The following is an 18,355-nucleotide window of genomic DNA, read 5'->3' on the forward strand; positions in this document are numbered from 1 at the left end:
AAAAAAACAACAACACACAACATTTGGCCACTTGGCTTAGCAGCAGAGCATCCTGGCATGTAGAAGTACCAGGTTCAATTCCCAGTCAGGGCACACAGGAGAAGTACCCATCTGCTTCTCCAACCTTTCCCCTCCCCCTTCTCTCACTCTTTCTCTCTTCTCCTCTCACAGCTATGGCTCAATTTGCTTGAGCGCACTGGCCCTGAACACTGAGGATGGTTCTGTGAAGCCTCCATCTCAGGTGCTAAATATAGTTTGGTTGCGAGTATCAGGCCCCCAATGGGCAGAGCATTGGCCCCAGATAAGGGCTGCCAGATGAATCTTAGTTGGGGCGCATGCAGCAGTCTGTATATCTCCCTTCTCACTAAAAATATATATATGACATCCTTAGTTTAGACAGGGCAAGTTTAATCCCTAAATAAATGTGTGTGCATATTTTATTACAGTCATGTAAAAATAGACAGAAATAATAAGATACAATCCAGAAATCCAGTGACAGAATCTAAAACAGGAAATACACCCCATATAAAATAGTTCACACTTAAAATAAAAATTGATAATCAAATTCCAAGCCTCTAGAATAAAAGCTTATGTTTTTTTCTTTTTCTTTTTTAATTACATTTAACATATAATATTACATTAGTTTCAGGTATGCAGCATAGTGATTAGAAATTTATATAATTTAAGAAGTCATTCCCCAATTATTCCAGTTCCCGCCTGGCACTGTGCATGGTTATTACAATATTACTGACTGTATTTCCCACACTGCACTTTACATCCCCCTGACTATTTTGTAACTGCCAATTTGTACTTCTTAATCTCTTCATCTTTTTCACCCCATCTACCAAGCCGCCTCCCCTCTGGCAACCATCAGTGGGAAAGTCTATTTTTAAAACAATAATTAAAACACTATGTTGCATCTAACAAGCACAAGACCCTGCTTCTCCCCAAATTGTCCTCTCCCCATCTGACGAGTGTTAGAACTGAGAAACTGCAATTCCACAGTTAATGCTCAAACATCTCTCCCTTCCATCCAGCGGCTCACAACCTCTCTAGGTCAGGTTTGTACAACTTTTATTGTTTAGACAAGGTGTATCCCAGTTATTTGATAGCCCTGTGTCTTCCTGGAAAAATCTCAAGAAACCAAATTTAATACATAAAAGGAATATGAGCAGGAAGTGTAGGGGGAAATATATTTAATTTAACCCTGATAGGCATCATTCTCCAATTTAATTACATTTAATTAAATTATATATATGCTCTTTAGTATAAGAGTGTTTTTAATACTCTCTTGAGAATGCAAAGGTAACTGTATACATACACAAAAACAATGAAGAGGAAGTTAAAAGACAATTGCATTGGTATCTAGCGTTACAGACCCATCGTTGAAGAACATTGTCAATCACTATCATAGTAATTATGTATGTTCAGTAAATGTCAAGGGAGCAAGACCTGGGAGACTGACAGACTCATCCAGGAACACAGCACTCATGGTCCCTAAATTACTCAGAAGTAAGTGTCTCTCTGGACAGCTCCTTAATCATTCCACCTCTTCTTACAACAAACCTGACTTGACTTGAGTATTTCGTGAGAACCGCCAGATCAAACTATCACAAGGAGTGATGAGGAAAAAGAAATTGTATATCTTTCCCTGAAATTGATCTAGCTTTCAAATCACTGTCCGAAGTCAAACTATTTTTACTCCATTTTTAAAATGAACCAAAATATACATTTTAGTTTATCATATGTGTTTCCTCCCGCTCCACAGATCCCCGTCACTTAGAAGAGCATGCCACAGGTGTGCTGTGCCTGGCACATACATGGTTCCCAAAAGCACTGGTAACTCAGGGGGAAAACACAGAGACAGAGAGAGAGAGATGTCTACACAATGATATTAATAAGATTTGATATAATGAAGTGTTCTATAAATATAGAAGTAAAGGAATTATTTTTACCATTATATGAAAAGAAATTGCTTAATCTCACCATATCATCAGGATAACTCTTCTAAGTTCAGCAACAGCCTTAGGCTCCCGCTGCCTGTTTCTGATTCATTTTCTCCCTCAGGACATAACCTGACATCCATTTCAATCTAATTCCGCCCATGTAAACATGCTGTACAGAGGACACAGGGGACGTGTCCGTATTGACATCACCACCTAGGAAGAGCTGAGACATGTTGATCTCAATGTGACATAGGAATTCTCAACATCAAATCTAGAATGGGGGTGGGGGACAGGCTTCACCATGTATGCAACAAGAAAGTGGATCCAGACAATATTAACACATCTTTGATGTTTCCCTTGGTTTTCTCTGCAATAATAGCCAGCTGTCTAAAGGATTCAGAGGAAATGTGCCCCGTCGGAAACATACCAGTTGACATACAGACTTGCGGGGACCAGGAGAAGTGAACAACTATTGTCTCATCCAGTGAATAAGTCAAGGAAGTCTGGAATCTGACACTGAATATTCTCGTTTAAAAATGAAAACACCTGACCCTCACTGGTTGGCTCAGCAGATAGAACACTGGCGCAGCATAAGGGTTCAATTCCAGGGCAGGGCACACAGAAGAAACAACCATTTGCATCTCCCCCACTCCCTCTTTCCCTTCTCTATCACTTCCCCTCCAGCAGCCAGTGGCTTTATTGGTTCGAACGTTGGCCCCAAGCACTGAGGGTAGCTCCACTGGTCCAAGTGTCAGCCTCAAGCACTAAAAATACTCAAATGATTTGAGCGTTGGCCCCAGATGGGGGTTGCAGGGTGGATCCCAGTCGGGGTGCATGCAGGGAGTCTGTCTCACTCTCTCCCCTCCTCTCACTTAAGAAATAAAAATAAAAACATCCAATTATTAAAACAAAAAGTATGCTCATCCACTCCTGGCTTTCAGACCTGAGCAAGGATGAGAGAGCCTTGCTCACTACACTCCATCCAATACATCCAATTTGGAAGAATCGGGGTTTTGCTTAGATGTGGTGTAGTATCTCTTCCTCCAGCATCTCTGCTCTAGCACACTGTCACCCCATGCCCAGGGTCCCTCCAATTTTCCCACCTCTGACTAAATGCTGCTCTTATGTCTAAACAGTAACATCAAAAATCTGTGATCTCTTCATTAAGTGTCAAGTACTGTATAGGCATGTTTACACTGAATGTTCACAGCAACCTTGTGAACCAGTAGTTGATACTTCCAATTCTGCACTTTACTGAGAAAAATAGTGTTTACAGAACTTAAGTCACCTGCACACATTGCACAGCTAGTAAGTGGCATGGCTGATTCTGTAGCCCAGAGCCTGCTACCTTCACCAGAAATCTCTTTGTGTCTGCAGAAAGGGGGCTCCAGACCACTCGGTCTACGTGTATCATTTACCACACCAGAGATGGGACGCAGCCTATTGCTGCCCTGAATCTACAGTAATAATACATTAGAACATCTAGCACACCCACACCCCTCCTATGCTACCACGACTACCTGCTGGGTCATTCTGACTCCTGAAGACCTCTTTACCTACCTAGGTCCTACATGTCAGCGTTATCCAGGGCTCCACCCTCCTCCTCTCTGCTTAGACCCTCCAGGGCAGGGGTCCCCAAACTGCGGCCCCCTGAGGCCATTTATCCGGCCCCCGCCGCACTTCCGGAAGGGGCACCTCTTTCATTGGTGGTCAATGAGAGGAGCATAGTTCCCACTGAAATACTGGTCAGTTTGTTGATTTAAATTTACTTCTTTAAATATTGTATTTGTTCCCATTTTGTTCTTTTACTTTAAAATAAGATATGTGCAGTGTGCATAGGGATTTGTTCATAGATTTTTTATAGTCTGGCCCTCCAGCGGTCTGAGGGACAGTGAACTGGCACCCTGTGTAAAAAGTTAGGGGACCCCTGCTCCAGGGCCTTGCAGCCTTCTTAAAGCAATGCCAAATTGATAAACTCTCTCCCTAATCTCAGCTCCTCCCTCTAACGCAGTTCCCATTCCTTCCATACTCCCCATACACTTGAGATCAAAATCTAACCCAGCTTTGTCTATGTTACAGACTCAAAAATTTCCGCTTCCTGCTCAATGCCCCATGGAGTCTCTGCACTCACCAATGTCCAAAATGTCCTTCATGCCCTGTCTGTCCACCTGCCCCAGGCCTCAGCACCATCTCTTCAATGGCTCATAACCATCTCACTGCCCTGGATTCCACCCCTTCTCCCCCAGTCCCCACCGCATTCATCCCTAAGCCAGTCAATTTGACCTCCGAGGTCTGTGCTCCAGGGGATCCTCTGCACACTGGCAGTCACTCTCCAGGATGACTTTCTCACTTTCTCTCACTTGGATGACAACGGCCTTCTCCCACTGATTTCCCTGATTCAGACTCCGTCCATCTCCGACCAGAGCTCTTCGTGCCCAGCAGGGCTGTTCTGTTAAAGCGGATCTGTCCATTTCACCCCACATCCTGCTCCTTCCCCCCAACTTGGACTAGAGCCAGCCAGGGATGGCATGAGGCCACTCTCTCCTCTGGTCCCCCCTTGGCTACCACCCTGTCCCTTGTCACTCTAGAACAGTGGCTGTTCCCAGGACACTCTGTCTTCCTTTCAGTCGAAGGTTTATTCTTCTGTTTGGAATTAATTCCTCAAACCATCTGCCTTTTGAATTCCCTCTCATCTTTTACACAAATCCTAATGACACCATCAGCATCTTCATCAGAATCTGCTACACAGAGTATTTTTAGTGTAGAAAATATTCCAGGCTCTGTATTCCACCCTCCAGGATGTGCTTTCCCCTTCTGCCTGGTGATGGAGGGGAGACAATGACCCAGACCTCAGAGCAACCTTTCACAAGACGAGACAGCTGGTCAGTGACTGCTGACTTTCTAAATGTGCCCAGTAGCTTTCTTAAAAGTACAAAAAGAAATATGTATTAAATAATATTTACCTAAATGTGTGTGTTAATATTATTAGAAACATCCCCCAAAACATAAAAGACCTGTAATCAGTGATCTAGACAATCTTCTCTCACAGAGATCTCTCATGTATGTAGGAAACTTACATATTCATCTATTTGTGAGTCAAAGCAGAGCATGCAGCCCTGGCCGGTTGGCTCAGCGGTAGAGCGTCGGCCTACCGTGCGGAGGACCCAGGTTCGATTCCCGGCCAGGGCACACAGGAGAAGCGCCCATTTGCTTCTCCACCCCTCCGCCGCGCTTTCCTCTCTGTCTCTCTCTTCCCCTCCCGCAGCCAAGGCTCCATTGGAGCAAAGATGGCCCGGGCGCTGGGGATGGCTCTGTGGCCTCTGCCCCAGGCGCTAGAGTGGCTCTGGTCGCAACATGGCGACGCCCAGGATGGGCAGAGCATCGCCCCCTGGTGGGCAGAGCATCGCCCCTGGTGGGCGTGCCGGGTGGATCCCGGTCGGGCGCATGCGGGAGTCTGTCTGACTGTCTCTCCCTGTTTCCAGCTTCAGAAAAATGAGAAAAAAAAAAAAAGAAAGAAAAAAAAAAAAAAAAAAAAAAAAAAAAGCAGAGCATGCAAATCATCCTAAATATTCCTGGTTTTGTAGCATTTGTGCATTTTCCCCAATGATCCAGACTACATAATCTTGGCCTAATGTCAGGTAATATTAACACGTAACAGGTGTTATAGTTACATACAATATCAGGGAAAGTGGTCAATTCTATTATCAATGACAGTAAATGGGAGGTAATAGAAAAAGGTCCTAAATTTTATACAATTTGAGAAATCTGATTTTAAAATGAATTGGAGACCAAATGTTTCCAGAAAGATAATTAATAAAAACTAATGAACATTTAATGAAGTTTTAAGTAGTTTGCTTCAACTGTTCCCCCCTCCCACTGAGTTTATTTAATTCAGTGCTTCTTGCCATGTTTTAATATTTTCAGCAATTCTATTGAGAGGTAATAAAATTATAACAAGAGGAGAAAGTTCTAAGGAGGCCAACAAATATTTGGGTCACTTCAGGGGACAGATGAGCATTAGTGACCCACTTTCTATTATGCTAATGGCCTACACACACATATCCTTAATTTAAGAAATTATATCAAGGCAAGACAAGGCACGCTGGAGGCGCTGAGCTGGGTACCAACCTCCGCTGCTCCTCCCCATGTTCTCCCGAGGGAACAGTGAGGCACTCGTCCATGTGCCCGTGCAGCAGCCTCAGGACGTCACCACCAATCAGATAGCCTGTAAGAATCAAAATTCAGTCACATTTGAACTGTCATGGTCACATTTGAACAGAAGCTGGAAAGACCTGGTCCAAACTTCTAGTTTTATAGACAAAGAAACAGAAATACAGTAAGGCTCAGGTTCAGGGCCAAAGTCACAGGGATGGCTGGTGCTCTCGCCTGCTGCCTCGGGGTCCCGAGTCCCAGAGTCCCACAGTCAGTGACATTCCCACTGGAAAACACCACCCATAGGGAGACCTATAAAATTCTCCCTTAAACATACATGCATGGATAGATTCAGATTCGAACTTCTCTTGGTGACAGTTACCAGAACAAACACAGATATTTTTTTGGAAACCCTGATGTATAAGCACTATTGTGGCCCAGCTCCAGGTCATGCCCTGGAACACAGAAAATCCTGACATTAGCCTCACCGAGCAATACCCTGGGGCCAAAACAATGGAAAAAGGAACCTCTAAAAAGCTAGGGCATGAAACAGACACAGAGAAACTGAAGCTGACAGTAGCATCAAAATAAGAATAGGAAAGTCGTAACACAAACATCTCTTTTAATTTTTTTTTTTTTTAGATTTCTATTTATTCATTTTAGAGAGGAGGAGGAGAGAGAGAGAAGGGGTGGGAGGAGCAGGAAGCATCAACTCCCATATGTGCCTTGACCGGGCAAGTCCAGGGTTTCAGACCGGTGACCTCAGCGTTCCAGGTCTAAACTTTATCCACTGCACCACCACAGGTCAGGCCACAAACATCTCTTTTAAATAGCAGTTGAAATAAGAGTCTAAAATGTCAGGCACCTACTTGCAGAATAGTTGACATAAAAAAAGCTCTTGTGTTCCCTTTTCTCCACACCCTGGCCAGCACTTACTGTGTCTTGTTTTGTCAATGAGCACCATTCTGACAGGTGTGAGGTGATATCTCATTGTGGTTTTAATTTGCATTTCTCTGATGATTAGTGATGTTAAACACTTTTTCATCTTCCTATTGGCCATCTGTATGTCCTCTTTGGAGAAGAGTCTATTCAGTTCTTTTGCCCATTTTTTAATTGGATTGTTTACCTTCCTGGTGTTGAGTTTTAAAAGTTCTTTATAAATTTTGTTTATTAACCCTTGCACTGCTGGTGGGAATGCTGCCACTGTGGAGAACTATATAGAGTTTCCTCAAAAAATTAAAAATGGATCTGCCTTTTGACCCAGCTATCCCACTTTTAGGAATATATCCTAAGAACACCAAATCACTGATTCAAAAGAAGATATGCACCCCCATGTTTATTGCAGCATTGTTTACAATAGCCAAGATCTGGAAACAGCCCAAGTATCCATCAGTGGACAAGTGGATTAAAAAGCAGTGGTACATATACACAATGGAATACTATGCAGCTGTGCAAAAGAAGGAAATCTTACTTTTTGTGACAGCATGGATGGACCTGGAGATTGTTATACTAACTGAAATAAGCCAGGCAGAGAAATACAAATATCATATGATCTCACTTATATGTGAAATCTAATAAACGAAGTGAACTGAGGAACAGAACAGAGGCAGAGGCGGGGTCACAGGGAACAGAGGGACAGCTGTCAGAGGGAAGGGGGGGTGAGCGGATGGGATCAAAGAAGGTAAAAGGATCAGTGAAACTATATATACATAACACATAGATATAGATAACAGGACAGCAAATCCTAGAGAGAAGAGGGGAATGAGTTAGGGGGAGGGGAGCAAAGGGGGTATAAATAGGGACACAGAGGTGGGGGGTGAGGGAGTTATATTCAGTGGGACACTTGAATCCATGTAAACACAATAAATTAAAAATTAAAAAAAAAAACACAAAAAAACCTCTTGTGAACAGTCCGCTCATTATCACAATCCCGAAGGTGATTGTCACCTCTGCATGAAGTATAAGCCCTCTAACTGGAGGGGCGCTTTTACCTTGGGCTGCTTCGCTGCCTGAGCTGATCGGGGCCACACTCCAGAGGGTCTGCTGGAAGGCGGCGTCCACGTGCAAGCTGACGCTGCCGTAGGACAGGTGCTGCGGGAGAGGCAAACGGGCATCACTGTGGCTCCTGCGGCTGAACACATGCAGGCCCGCTCAAAGCCGCACCACAGACCAGGACTGCACACAGAACTGTCTCAACCCTGTCGCTCAGAAATGAAGAGACTAGTAGGAAAAAATTAGAGTTTCTATTTGACTTTAGGTGTTTTCCACCTTCATTCTAAGAGTTACTAACTTACACTGCTAATCGGAAAATACACAAATGAATATACTAAAATTAATGTATTCATTAAAATAAACTTGTTTTAAGGTTTATTGATGGACAGAATTGTAGAGCTACTGGGTACTTACCATTAAAGTTATAAGTTTTACATGCATCACACTGTAATGGTTTTTTGACAATGAAGGAGGTGATATTAACAGGACCAATGTCTTAGTTTTGTGGGGTCCTTTAAGAACTTTTATCTACAATTTAACACAATAACCATTAGATGGTGATATTTCCTAATAGGTACCTAAAACAAGGACACTACATTTCCTCTAAAACTCAGATATCACAAATTTCAGATTTTCCTTCTTAAAAATAAAAATACATTAAAATATATTCAATATTTCTGAGAGCAATGATATATGAGTTCTAAAACTATAAGTAAAGAAAACCAAAATTATGAAATCACTCTATAATTTTATAGCCAAATTATTTTACTAATCACTACCTGGCTGCCTCTAGAATTTCAAACACTCATAGAACAACCACCCGTGTTCCTGAGGTCACCTCAGTAAACGTCACCAATATGCCAATATTCCTATAATATTTCGTTAACACTTTTCAATGCTGATGACAGGTTAAACTTTCAAAGATTTAATTGTACCTGAACTTTCCCAGAAACTGGACCCTCCCACTTAGATAAAGAGTATTGCAGCAGGAAGTCATCACACAGGTGAACTCCACAGGCCTTTCAACACTCCAAGGGTCTCTTTCACCTGAGTGTGCTATTCTCAAGTCACCAGCAAAAAAAGGCACTTCACTATCTTTCTCTTCAAAACAAAACCAGTCTGACCAGGCAGTGGTGCTGTGGGTAGAGTGTCAGACTGTGACGCTGAGGACCCAGGTTTGAAACCCTGAGGTCGCCAGCTTAAGCACGGGCTCATCTGGCTTGAATGGAGGCTCACTAGATTGAGAAAGGGGTCACTGGCTTGAGTGTAGGATCACAGACATGATTCCATGGCCACTGGCTTGAAGCCCAAGGTCGCTGGCTTGAGCAAGGAGCCACTCGCTCTCATATGTGCTATAGCCCCCTGGTCTACATATGAGAAAGCAGTCAGTGAACAACTAAGGAGCTGCAACGAAGATCTGATGCCTCCCATTTCTCTCCCTTCCTGTCTGTCTCTATCTGTCCCTCTCTCTGACTCTCGCTCTGTCTCTGTCAAAAAAAAACAACTAAAGACATTTTTTACATATATAGGCAGTTTCTGGGTGACAAAAGAGATAAGGTTCTGTAGGTTTGCATATGTTTGAGTATTTATATGAACAGAAAGGTAAAAATAAATACTATGTTAAAACAAACATTTAAGTTGAATTTAATAGGTAAATGTACCTATTCCAACTTACTAGACCAGGGTTAGTCAACCTCTTTATACCTGCCGTCCACTTTTGTATCTCTGTTAGTAGTAAAATTTTCTATCCACCCACCAGTTCCACAGTAATGGTAATTCATAAAGTAGGGAAGTAACTTTACTTTATAAAATTTAAAAGCAGAATTACAGCAAGTTAAAGCATATAATAATAATTACTTACCAAGTACTTTATGTTGGATTTCACTAAGTTTGGCAGAATAAATCTTTATAAAACAACTTACTATAGTTAAATCTATCTTTTTATTTATACTTTGGTTGCTCCACTACCACCCACCATGAAAGCTGGAATGCCCACTAGTTGGGCGGTAGGGACCAGGTTGACTACCACTGTTAACTAAACAAATTCAACTTAAGAACAAACCTACAGAATCCATCTTATCCATAACCCAGGGACTGCCTGTATATAGTTATCTTACCAATACTTTTTCCAATCAATAAGATAAAGGTTTACCGCCCTGGCCAGTTGGCTCAGCGGTAGAGCGTCGGCCTAGCATGCGGAGGACCCGGGTTCGATTCCCGGCCAGGGCACACAGGAGAAGCGCCCATTTGCTTCTCCACCCCTCCGCAGCGCTTTCCTCTCTGTCTCTCTCTTCCCCTCCCGCAGCCAAGGCTCCATTGGAGCAAAAGATGGCCCGGGCGCTGGGGATGGCTCTGTGGCCTCTGCCCCAGGCGCTAGAGTGGCTCCGGTCGCAACATGGCTACGCCCCAGAGGGGCAGAGCATCGCCCCTGGTGGGCGTGCCGGGTGGATCCCAGTCGGGCGCATGCAGGAGTCTGTCTGACTGTCTCTCCCTGTTTCCAGCTTCAGAAAAATTAAAAAAAAAAAAAAAAAAAAACAAAGATAAAGGTTTACCAGTTGGCTGTTTAGACTTAGCAATAACTTGTTCTAACCAGCTTTCTCCTCTCAACCAGCTCTTTGCCTTCTTCCCACCTTGACCCATCCTTCTTAAGTACAGTCCCAACTGAGACTCTGTGATTGTAAAATTCTTTAACTATCTACCAATAAATCAAATGCCTTCTGCTTAGACAAACAAGAATATTCCTTCCTTCATAGCAATCACCACACAATGTAATTTAATGTATTTTTCTTTCTCCATCTTGTAAGCTGTCTGACCCAGGTTCATGGCTGTATCCCTGAAATCTGGCAATATTATTCAATAAACAAGTATGTTTAGAAGCTAAAACCTTTAAAGTCAAAGTGGTACAGACTAAAAAATATTTTAAGTTATTCTACAAATATACAATAACCTGAGCCAAAATAACAGCACATCACTCACACACACACATACACACACACACACACACCTCTATAAAACCATATGACTCTTACCAGACCATGAGTAAGTAAATACTTAAATTTTTACTTTTGAATTCAAGGGAAAGCTCCTGCAGTATTATGATGAACAGATTATTACATTTGTTAATTCATCATGGGTCACACTGCATATACTATGTATAAAGCATTGTGCCAAAGATTAATAGAATACCCTTCCTCCCTGAGGGTGCTTGGAATCTAGAAGAAAAAGTGATGTACACAAAACACTACAAGTCAGTAACAAAACCTGATAGGGGGACTGTTATCAATTTAGCCTGCCCTACTGGGTCAGAGGTCCTTGCACTAGGGCTGGAGGACAGGTAGCAGTCCACAGGGAGATGGGATTGCAGGGGAAATGAGGGCTTGAGGAGCCAGTTAGATTGACCTTGAACTCACATGTATATAATGTAGACATGCTGTCTCAAAATAGGTCTGTACACACATTAGATTTGGCTGTGTGTATTAATAATCTAAATTTGCTAAGTGTTTAAACATACCAAACTTATTGTAAACCACTATAGAGATTTATATTTTTAATCGACCAGAAACCTTATCACTGGAAGTGGCCTGGGCCTCCCTGTCCTCTAAGAGGCTCAGACAAGGGAAAAGATGTGAAAAAGAGGAGCATGCACCCAAAAGCGCAGAGATACAGGGAAAAAAGGACGGGGAGCATTGTGCTGGGATTACAACACATGCTTAGAAACAGAGCGAGGCAGGCCTGCTGGAAAGGCGGCATCAGATCTGGGCCCAACACTTAAGGCAGTTAGAAGCCACTGCAGCAAAAAAATAATACATTTTGTAGAACCATAAAATTAAGAAGATTTCAGTCTGTGGGAGAAAGACCACAAGTGTCCATAAGAACATTACACCATGTAAGTTATCTAAACAACGTCGACTCCTTGAGAGAATAGTCTCTAGGCATAACAATTTTAAATGCTCCGATTTCATTTTCCTTCTTGAACAGCGAAAGGAAGATTAAGACCAAGGCCGGTTCCAGTTACTTGAAACCAATATGAGTTGACCCTGAAGCAAAAGAAAAGTTCTCAAAGCTTGAAGAAAAGTTGACCTTAGGCTAAAATAGTGACCATTCCAGAATTCATACAATGACATTGGCCTTTGGGCACCATCTACTCCCTCACACCACCTTGAATCTTATGTTAGTGACTCTCAGGTTCTCACAGGAATGAGCCATCTGAGAATCTTGCTAAAGACAATGTTATGAGGCAGAGATACAGAACCTCAGCAATGGACAGGACATTGTAAGTCTCCTCTCAGGAGTTCTTAACCTGGACTCCAGGAACCCTGTGTCCAGAGGGGGGCAAAAGTCAGTTCACAGTTGCACTGTGACATTCTTTTGAGTTAATAAAGCTACTGTAATAACCATGATCTGCATGGCTCTTTGTGTACAAACAACTGTAGACCTACTTTTGCCCACCCCTGTATTTATTTTATGCATTTAAAAACATGATGACAAAGGGTCAATAAGCCTTAACAGACTGTCAAAGGGATAATGGCACAAAAAATTTTAAGGAAATCTGAATTCAACATTTCTCTGATGCATTCATTATTTATTCATTTATTTCTCTCTTATTAAGTGCCAGGCACTTGGTCCCCGGTGATGTAATACTCTGCATAAATTATCACCCAGCATGGGGATACAAGTAAAAAAGACATAATATCACCCACTAGAGTTCATTTTTCTTTTTCTGAGAAAAATAGATGATCTTTCCAAATGCAACATTCAATGACTTCATCACCTGAGCCACACAAAGAGAGTAAAAAGAATTAGGGCAAATAAATAAAAAACAGTTGGCTGATATAATGAATACATTGAAAATATTTATGATCACTATCTTTTTAGTTGTCAATATTTTTATACAACTTGAAGCAATTCTGTAACTTGATAAGCAATAAAACACCCTGTTATTTCTTATTGGTTTTTTCTGATTCAGAAGTAGGTAGAGAGCAGTAAGTTTTTATGAACCCTAGAAAAGCTTTCTCTTAAGCATGTTTCATTACTGTTTAGATGGCAGGGTTCTGCTTTAATTTATTTTCAGACATCTGTTTGTTTGGCAATGTTTTCATGGATCTTAAAACCTATCTATTTCTATAGATGATCTAATCAATAGAACATTAGTCAAAAATCAATGTTTCCAATGCAAGCAACCTAAGTTATGGAATGAAAACTTCTGTGCATATCAAAGAAGTTTATGTCTTCCTAACACAAGTATAAATTGTCTTATGCTTTACTTTATTTTGTTTAATTTTAAATAGATTTATAGTCAGTAATACCTACTTGACCATGTTTTCTCGATTTTAAATAGTTTATTTCTTTTATATTTAAGCTGCTTTACTAAAGTCTTCTTTTTATGAAGTTACAATTAACATCCAATATCCTATTTCAGGTGTATGACATACCAATTCTACATTTATATACCCTACAAAGTAATCATCAAAATAAATCAAGTTCCTATCTGTCCCACACAGTTATTACAGAATGACTATATTCCTAGGCTATATGTTACATCCTCATGATACTGATTTTTCTATATGGAAGTTTGTACCTCCTCTATCCCCTTAACTATTTCACTCACTTTTCCAGCCCATTTCCACTCTGGTAACCACCAGCTTGTTTTCTGTATCTATGCAACTGTCTGTGTTTTCATTTGTTTGTTCATTTCTTTTGATTCTACATATAAGGGAAATTATACAGTATTTGTCTTTTTTGGTATGACTTATTTCACTTAGCATAATACCCTCTGGGTTCATCCATGTTGCAAATGGCAAAATATTTTTTTATGAGTAAACAATATTCTATGTATGTGTGTATGTGTGTGTGTGTGTGTGAGAGAGAGAGAGAGAGAGAGAGAGAGAGATTTTTTTTATCGATTCACCTATTAATAGACACTTAGGTTGCTCTCATGTCTTGGCTAAAATTAACAACGCCACAGTGAACATAGGGGTTGTGCATCTCTACAAATTGTGTTTTTGTTTTCTTTGGATAAATGCCCAGAAGTAGCAATTCTGGATCATATGGTTCTATTTTTTTATTTTTTAGGGCTCCCCATACTGTTTTCCATAGTGGCTGTACCACACTCCCTCATTTCAAACTACACTACATAGCTATAGTTACCAAAACAGTATGATTCTGGCAAGAGAACACACACAGATAAATGAAATAAAGCCCAAAAATAAAGCCATTCACATAGAGTCAATTAATCTACAGCAAATAGTCAAATATACAATGAGGAAAAGACAGTCTCTTCAACAAATGGTGTGAAAACTGGACAGATACATGCAAAAGAGTAATACTGAACCACTATCTTACACCACATACAAAAATAAATCCAAATTAGATTAAAAATTTGAAGTAAGGCCCTGGCTTACTGGCTCAGTGGTAGAGTTCCGGCCCACCGTGTGAAAGTCCTGGGTTCAATTCCCAGTCAGGGCACACAGGAGAAGCGTCCATCTGCTTCTCCACCCCTCCCCCTCTCCTTTCTATCTCTCTCTTCCCCTCCCACAGCCAAGGCTCCACTGGAGCAAAAGTTGGCCCGGGTGCTGAGAAGGGCTCCATGGCATCCGCCTCAGGCACTGGAATGGCTTCGGTAGCAACAGAGCAATGCCCCAGATGGGCAAAGCATTGCCCACTGGTGGGCATGCTGGGTGGATCCTGGTCTGGTGCATGCGGGAGTTTATCTCTCTGCCTCCCTGCTTCTCACTTCAGAAAAATACAAAAAAAAAATTTTTTTTTTTTGAAGTAAGACAGAAAACCATAAAATTTCTAGAATATTAACATAGGCAGTAAGGTCTTTATTGCCAATATTCTTTTCACCCAGTCACCTTAGGAAAAGGCAAAAATTTAAAAAACGGGACTACATCAAATTAAAAATATTTGCACAGCAAAGGACACCATCAACAAAATGAAAAGGCAACCAACAGAATGGGAGAAGACATTTGTAAATCGCACTTCCAATAACAGGTTAATAACAAAAATATAGAAAGAACTCAATACAACTCAATAGGAAAAAACCCAAATAATCCAATTTTAAATGGCTAGAAGATTTAAACAGACCCTTTTCCAAACAGGAGATATTAAAGGTCAACAGGTTACATGAAAAGATGTTCAACATCACTCATCTTCTGGGAAATGCAAATTAAAACAAAAAAAAAGTATTACCCCACACCTCTCAGAATGGCTATCCTCTATAAATCTAACAAACGACAAGTGTTGGTCAAAATGTGGAGAAAAGGGAACTCTTCTGCACTGTTGGTGAGAATGTAAACTGGCACCATCCTGTAGCAAAGAGTATGAAGGTTCCTCAAAAAATTAAAGAGAGGGCCCTGGCCGGTTGGCTCAGTGGTAGAGCGTCAGCCTGGCGTGCAAGAGTCCCGGGTTTGGTTCCTGGCCAGGGCACACAGGAGAAGCGCCCATCTGCTTCTCCACCACTCCCCGTCTCCTTCCTCTCTGTTTCTCTCTTCCCCTCCCGCAGCCAAGGCTCCATTGGAGCAAAGTTGGCCCGGGCACTGAGGATGGCTCTGTGGCCTCTGCCTCAGGTGCTAGAATGGCTCTGGTTGCAAGAGAGCAACGCCCCAGATGAGCAGAGCATCGCCCCATGGTGGGCGTGCCGGGTGGATCCCGGTCGGGCGCATGTGGGAGTTTGTCTCCCCGTTTCCAACTTCAGAAAAATACCAAAAAAAAAAAAAATTAAAGAGAGGAAAAAACAGGACTACCATATAATCTAACAATTTCAGTTCTGCGTATTTATCAAAAGAAAACGAAAACACTAATCTCGAAAAGATACATGCACCCTAATCTTTACTGCAGCTTTATCTACAATAGCCAAGCGCTGAAAGCTAAATCGTTCTTTAAAAGCAAACATTGTTCCAATATGAGCAAAGGAATTACTTTTCCTCTTGGATAGTCCTGAAAAGAGAATAAAGACATCATTTCATATTAGAATCGAAACAGCAAAATGAGAAAAGACACTACTTGGATGAGTGGTTACAACCATTTTTAATGTTAAGATCCTTTATCCCTATTGGTCCTGGCTGGCCGGCTCAGTGATAGAGCGTCAGCCTGTCGTGTGGAAGTCCCGGGTTCTATTCCTGGCCAGGGAACACAGGAGTTAAGTGCCCATCTGCTTCTCCACCCTTCCTCCTTTCTTCCTCTCTGCCTCTCTCTTCCCCTCCCACAGCCAAGGCTCCATTCAAGCAAAGTTGGCCCAGGCACTGAAGACGACTCCATGGCATCCACCTCAGGAGCTAGAATGACTCTGGTTGCAATGGAGCAACACCCCAGATGGGCAGAGCATCGCCCCCTGGTGGGCATGCCGGGTGGATCCTGGTCGGGTGCATGTGGGAGTCTATCTGTATGCCTCCCTGCTTCTCACTTCAGAAAAATACAAAATAAATAAACTAGACCCTTTATCCCTAGAAAACTGTGAACAGAGCTTGAGCATGTCAGCAGAAAAGGGGGCAGCCAGACATATGCCTGGGCCCCCCACCCTCTGTGAGGCACCTCTGCAGAGGACAGGGAAAAGACAGGCCCTTTAAATCAGTTTCCATCAGCTTAGCAACCCAATAGTGGTAAGTTTTATTAGAGTAGAAAGTACACAATTAAATCATTTAATCATCACTGGCAGTGAAGGAAAAAATAAATAAAAGGTCAACAGACACTAATCTGAAAAGTTAAAAAATCAATGACTGGAAATGCTTAATTTTAGAACTTAGCTTTTAATTTATTTTTTTTACTTTTATAAAAATTTTTTGATTTAAAAAAAAAGAAGAATAAGGAAGGAGAGTGAGAAACATCAATTTCTTTTTTTACTTATTTATGCATTCATTGGGTGATTCTTGTATGTGCCCTAACCAGGATCACACCCTCAACCCTGACGTATTGGGATGATGCTCAAACCAACTGAGCTACCTGGCCAGGGCCACTACTTAATTTTAACTAATGTGTTTTCAGCAAAATTTCTTAACTACCTTACTTTATTTAGTATATACTTTTTTCGTCTTTATTTAGACAATTAAATTTAACAGGGTGACATTGGTCAATCAGAGTACGTAGATTTAGAGAAAGCATCTCCCCATCGTTTGGACAGTTGATTATGTTGTATACCCATCACCTAAAGTCAAATCATCTTCAGTTACCCTATATTTTCTTTCTCTTTAACCCTCCCCCCTCCCGCTCCACCCTTCCCTTCCCCCTGGGAACCAATGCACACCAGTCTATGTCCATGAGTCTCAACTCTGTGTGCCACCTATGTATGGAATCATACAGTTCTTAGCTTTCTCTGATTTTACTTATTTCATTCAGTATAATGTTACCAAGGTCTATCCATGTTGTTGAAAATGATACTATGTCATCATTTCCTATGGCTGAGTGGTATTCCATTGTATATATGTACCATATCTTCTTTATCCAATCTTCTATTGAAGGGCATTTTGGCTGTTTCCATGCCTTGGCCACTGTGAACAATGTTGCAATGAACATAGGAGTGCATGTGTCTTTACGTACCCATGTTTTCAAGTTTTGGGGGTATATATCCAGTAGAGGGATTGCTGGGTCATATGGTAGTTCTATTCTTAAATTTTTGAGGAACCACCATACTTTCTTCCATAATGGTTGTACTACTTTACATTCCCACCAACAGTGGATGAAGGTTCCTTTTTCTCCACAGCCTCTCCAACACTTATTACCTGTCTTGTTGATAATGGCCAATCTAACAGGTGTGAGGTGGTATCTCATTGTAGTTTTGATTTTCATTTCTCTAGTAGCTAGTGAAATAAGCATCTTTTCATATATCTGTTGGCCATTTGTATTTCTTCCTGGGAGAAGTGTCTGTTCATGTCCTCTTCCCTCTTTTTTATTGGATTATTTGCTTGTTTGTTGTTGAGTTTTGTGAGTTCTTTATGTATTTTGGATATTAGTCCCTTATCTGAGCTGTTTTTTGAGAATATCATCTCCCATTTAGTTGGTTGCCATGTGCAGAAGCTTCTTAGTCTGATGTAGTCCCATTCATTTATCTTTCCCTTCACTTCCCTTGCCTTTGGAGTCAAATTCATAAAATGTTCTTTATGGCCAAGGTCCATGAGATTAGTACCTATGTTTTCTTCTATATAACTTATTGTTTCAGATTTTATGTTTAGTTCTTTTGATCCATTTTGAATATTTGTGCAAGGAGATAAACTGTAGTCAAGTTTCATTCTTTTGCATGTGGCTTTCCAATTTTCCCAGCACCATTTATT

At 41.4% G+C, this 18,355-nt stretch overlaps 1 protein-coding gene and 1 non-coding gene across 2 annotated transcripts in view; one reads left to right on the forward strand and one right to left on the reverse strand.

Moving 5' to 3' along the window:
• Positions 1 to 18,355, reverse strand: part of LOC136319452 (ryanodine receptor 2) — a gene marked incomplete at its 3' end in the record, with an annotated part of 236,616 nt that overhangs the window by 189,110 nt on the left and 29,151 nt on the right. The window contains exons 5-6 of the mRNA XM_066252709.1: positions 8,090 to 8,189; positions 6,075 to 6,171 (exon numbers count right to left, since the gene is read on the reverse strand). Of these exons, the coding sequence (XP_066108806.1) occupies positions 6,075 to 6,171; positions 8,090 to 8,189 (197 nt within the window). The remainder of the gene's footprint in view (positions 1 to 6,074; positions 6,172 to 8,089; positions 8,190 to 18,355) is intronic.
• TRNAG-ACC (transfer RNA glycine (anticodon ACC)) lies at positions 5,060 to 5,135 on the forward strand. The gene has a single exon. It is a non-coding gene; the product is annotated as a tRNA-Gly (tRNA).

Source organism: Saccopteryx bilineata, chromosome 1 (genome assembly GCF_036850765.1).
Source record: "Saccopteryx bilineata isolate mSacBil1 chromosome 1, mSacBil1_pri_phased_curated, whole genome shotgun sequence".
Classification (NCBI taxonomy): domain Eukaryota; kingdom Metazoa; phylum Chordata; class Mammalia; order Chiroptera; family Emballonuridae; genus Saccopteryx; species Saccopteryx bilineata.